This window comes from Anopheles darlingi, chromosome 2 (genome assembly GCF_943734745.1).
Source record: "Anopheles darlingi chromosome 2, idAnoDarlMG_H_01, whole genome shotgun sequence".
Classification (NCBI taxonomy): Eukaryota; Metazoa; Arthropoda; class Insecta; order Diptera; family Culicidae; genus Anopheles; species Anopheles darlingi.
Genome location: NC_064874.1, coordinates 7,197,501 through 7,202,500, shown reverse-complemented (window position 1 = coordinate 7,202,500; position 5,000 = coordinate 7,197,501). Strand labels below are relative to the sequence as shown.

The window sequence follows — 5,000 nt, the reverse complement described above, 5'->3', positions numbered from 1 at the left end:
TTCAAAATAAATGGGATCTTACCTTCGGAATCATCATTGTCATCGGCATCGTTGTCACAACTGTCCGACTCATCCATATCCACATCATTCTCGCAGCTGTCTGAACACTCCGTCTCTGGAATTTCGATCGATTGCTGATCTAAGGGAAAGGAGTCAACCTACGCAATGGAATGGGAAAAAGAAGGGAAAGCATTAAGTGAGATAAGGCGTCACAATAATACTACGAACGTTTGAGAACTTGGGTGAAACGTTTATTAAGTTTAGTTTATTAAAAAACACAAACGGTAAGCCAAAGACACACGTTACCCCCTGGATTTGTTCAATAATATCGAGCAGTATAACGAGAGGAATAAATACGATTGATACAGCTGCCCGCAATAGTTTTAAGAACATCATCCAAGACTTTGCATGCACCGACTACTGCTAGCCCCACGGTGTACTTTGATCATAGCCTTTGATCATATACCTTACGTTTCGTCGCATAAATACTGCAATCGGTAACATGTTTGAAAGGTTATTGAACTGCAAACAAACAAATCATATTCTGCGATCGATGTGAAATCAAACATTCTTAAAACTTTACGGAAAAATTAGCGTAGATTCGTTGCTGGCTCAAGGGTTTAAAAGCGCAAGATCCCGACTGAATAGCTGTTGGAAGTAGTAAATTGCATCCTGGTTCGACTGGATGACTAGGATTTATTTGCAAGTAACATTTTGATTTCTTTAAAACGGCGTGACTGCTCGGTATATTTGCTTAGTATGGCTTTATATGGCAACGAAGGCAAAGGCTTCAACAAAAGCCACCCGTGTCGACATAAAAAGATCTCAAAGATACATGAAATGAAGGTAGATAGTTTTGCAGTGCATCAATTGACAAATTGATGCTTTTGTAGAGGCGCTTAGATTTATTACCTATTTCATATACTTTCGATAAAAGAAAAACAAAATCGTAATCAAAGTTTAAAACAAACTAACACGATCTATTAGATCTTTCTTGCATGTCAGATTTAAGCTGGAAAAATGTTAGTTTAATACTTAATAAGGCGGCAATTGTAATGGCGATTGGAACGAGAACAGAAGCATGATGAAAGGGCAAGGTACAGGGGTCAGAGAGCCGCACAGCAATACGAAGTTAAACACGCACAAGCAAAAGCCACACTCTCTTGTCCTGTTCGTTGGGAGGAGAGCCACCCTGGAACAGAACTCTTTGCAAGGGCTATTCAAACTTACCAGCAGATCTGGCCTTAGACACAGGCATGCCAGCAGAATCTACGAAGTAAAACAAAAGATGCAGAGAGGTCGCGGGGAACGTATAATAACAGATATAGCAAAATTACTTCACTTGTTTACAGTTCACAGATTAAAAAAACTTCCTAAAAAGCTCTACCCAATCCTTTGCAATCTCTAAGCCAGTATAGATTTGCCGGCTTAATGTTTCCAAATTGCTGATGATGAAACAGGAGTTAATCCGAAATAGTGTGAACACGGTGAATCCTAGAGATAGCCGTTAACACTATCTCGTGTCTTCCATTGCTTATCTTCGCTTTGCCACATACCATATAAAGTTTGGTAATGGAGAGTCAGCGGAGTTTATGTTTATTTATGCCTATGGTCGGCCGTGGATGTAGTTGCAATCCATGGCTCGATGAACATACGATGAATCCTCAAAATTCAAAAGTCCATCAGGAGGGTGGACATTATAAAAAAAAACAACAAATATTTCGGCTATAGCAAAGCAAGGAAAACCCGAAACCAAACACTATCCTCTATTCAGTACGTGTAATGCACGCTGTATTTACACGAAATGAAATTCGTACTTTGACTTTTGTTCTGCGGTGTCCCCGATCAGAGCACCTTACGGCGGAGATCAGATTCTCTATATTTAAACCCTCTCGTTGCCGTAAACGAAGGTAGTTACGGTCATTGCTGGTGCAGTGGGCACATGTGCGTTATGCATTTTTGGTAACACATTTGTCGACTGTCATCAGCTTATTTGTTCGTTTGTGGTGGCTCGGTTGGATAAATCAGGCCCTATTTCCAATACATACTGTTTGCAGCTGTTGGGAAGATAAAGTTCCACATCATTTATATAAAGTTGCATCCAGCGTCAAAAAAAAAAACAAGCAATAAAGCATGGAAAAGAGAAAACCTAGCCATCCAGCAACACTTGTGCATGACGCAGTACATATTACGGGTGCGTGTGTGTGAGCTAGGAACGCGGAGAGTGCTGTGTAGCCGGTCTAGTTCGTATTTAGACAATTGTCAACGTGTTACGAGTGCGCGTGCATTGACCCGCGGCAGGGAGAAGCAAAGGAACCAACCGTGTACTGCGCTTTACAACCCATCCTCCTATTTGCCCGAGATTCTCTTTTCTCCACCCGCTAATGGAAAGTTAGTAATCAGTGCTTGGTATGTGCGCGCGCGCACAAGAGTTGACCAGCAACGCTATCACGACAGCCTTTAAGTATAAGCTTAAGTATAGATGGACTCAGATCGTGCCCATGCGCGATTAAAAAGACAGCATTGATCCAGTGTGCGATATCGTGAACCAGGAACCTGACCAACGAAGGCATAGTGACTGGTGGTCTGGTTTATACAGCTGTGGCAATGCACGTGATTTTAGCAATGACTATTACCCCTTCCGTAGTGCGGCTCCAACATCTGTGAATGATATTACACGTCATGGAAGCTACGTAGCTCAAAAAGCGGCAGAATAAATCCAAATCCGTTTGCTTCAAATTGTTTTTCGTTTCTCTTTTTAATCACGGCGATAACATTCCAGCACAAACACCAGAGGAATGTGATGAGGAAATCGCATTAACCGCAACGACCATCGTTGAGCTTAGAAACAACAAAGCAACGTATTCTTATGTTCCATTTGCATTTAGCTGGTGCAGCTATTTGCTATCTCTTTCGCAATTCCCTCGCCTCAAACACCACACCACAACCCTGTTCGACCGTTCTTTCACGTCTGCTTCCATGGCTCTTTAAGATTATGTTCGTAATTGCATCTCCTGCAGTATGCAAGGAGAAGGGGGATGCATTTTCCACCGCTGCTGTTGCAATGCGATGATGCCCCGATGCGACACAACGGCACTAATCGGTACACAACTACATAATAGCTGCAGCCAGCCACACAACCAACAACGAATGGTTCTCGCCATTACGCAGCAGCGAGAAGGTCTGGCAACCAATCAGGCGCCCGAGGGGAGTGGTGTCGTGACATGATGAACTATATCCCCCTAAACAATGGCTGGCCGATGCTGTTTCTTATCACGTTGCGCATAGAGGAAATCATACGGCGAGGAGGAGCACTGCACTATGTATGGATGTGGTGTGTATTATGCCCATCTAAAATAATGTCTAAAGGGAAACTGCAAGGCGATCAATCTAGCTACACTAAAAGGGGAGCCGAAATTCAAGGCCTCGAAATAATTATATTACAAAACAGGCAGGGGAACTATCCATCGTAGTTAGAACCCGGTTGAGCATCATTATCATGTGATTGGAATGACTGAAGATTCTAATCGTTCCATAGTGTTGTAGCTTTACAAGATTCTGTGGAATTAAATTCTTCTTATCGTTTCCTCGAGCTATTCCACTTTGGTGTTCTATTGTTCAAGAAAGCATCTTTCGCGGTTCCCTTGTTAAATCTTGTTGCCTAGCCGAGGAGTACAGATTAACAATTTTTAATACAATTTTCATGGATGTTCTGTTCCTTGTGGAATATGCAAGTCGTTCGAACATTAGCTTAAAACGAGAATCGATCAACACCAATGCCCACACAAAAAAGGTAACTGGCGCCAGACAGACTCAACCCCCGGATAGCTTGAGGATTTAAAAGAACTGAAGCGCTCCGGTTTCGTCGACGAGCCGGTGCAGGGGAAACGCGCCGACCATAGAGGGCAGCAATGCGTTTCCGGCACCGGAGGAGCCCCATTCCACACACATTCTGATATGATATGAAGGGCATTATCGAGCCGATCTATAACCCAGTGCGTGAAGAGCCTGATGCGGCATTACCGCCATCTAGTGCGAGAAATGCGCAACACTCGAACGTCATGGCTCGGAGTGTCAGATGCAGAACGGCGTGGAGCAGCACTACCAACACACCACATGGTGCGTCCGTCTGATGCCGTCTTTTCTTGGGGAGCTACTAAGGATGATGTAAACAATTCCGCATGGCCTCGCACGGTATCTACCATTTCCCTTCTGATTTTTTTGCGCAACATAACGCAATGCTCTGTCGCTAGAACACGCTAATGGCATGATCGCGAAAGCGACAAATGTCGGTAAAAACGGCGTAAAAGGAACGAACGATCGAGACGCCTTTTTGGGGTAAAATTTGCAAACGAATTAAGCAAAGTGGTTCATATGAACCACCCCTGCGAGATGCAAATCATGACCGAATGCACGGTTTCGCTTGGTAATCGTTGATTTGCTTTTCTTGCGGCGCATCCATGGGGCTTCTGGGTTTGTCCATCAACATTATTCCTTGCTTACTGGGGCAAAGTAACCTATGGACTCACGCGCTCCCCGTTCGAAGGGCGAGTCGCTTTTCCACCAAGCACTACTGTCGTCGTTGAGCTGTTTTTTTTATTTTTTTTTTTAATGATTTAATGAATGCTATCCGCCAACAGAAGAGGGAGGCAGCTGAGCTGCATTGGTGGGAAGGTCGTTCCTGGGAATCGCTTTCCGGTTTGTTTTCAGTTCATAACACACTATTATTTGGGGCACAATTTTGTATGGGAGCGACTGACTTTGAACAGAATCTTTTCTGCGATTAGCGACATACTAGATTGGCCTTATTGTGCTGAGCATCAGAGGCGAGCTAGCCATGGCAAGTCTGATGGAAAATCAATTAGAAATAGCTGAATGATCCCGGGGTCCCATGGTTTGGCTCAGATGCGTCATTAGATTATCGTTCCCGTATCCTTGGTGGGGCGTCGAACGACGAACGTGTCCCCACCAAAAAATTGCATTCCCTACAAAAATTTGAG

General features: G+C 43.8%; 1 protein-coding gene across 7 annotated transcripts in view; it reads right to left on the bottom strand.

Annotated features, from left to right (window-relative positions):
- Positions 1-5,000, bottom strand: part of LOC125951080 (ankyrin repeat and KH domain-containing protein mask) — a 27,600-nt gene that overhangs the window by 17,847 nt on the left and 4,753 nt on the right. For 5 of the 7 annotated variants that reach the window (XM_049679611.1, XM_049679612.1, XM_049679614.1 and 2 more), the window contains exon 2: positions 23-158. In XM_049679611.1, the coding sequence (XP_049535568.1) occupies positions 23-158 (136 nt within the window). Of the gene's footprint in view, positions 1-22; positions 159-1,230; positions 1,270-5,000 lie in introns of all 7 variants that reach the window. The other 2 variants (XM_049679615.1, XM_049679616.1) reach the window with 1 other exon arrangement.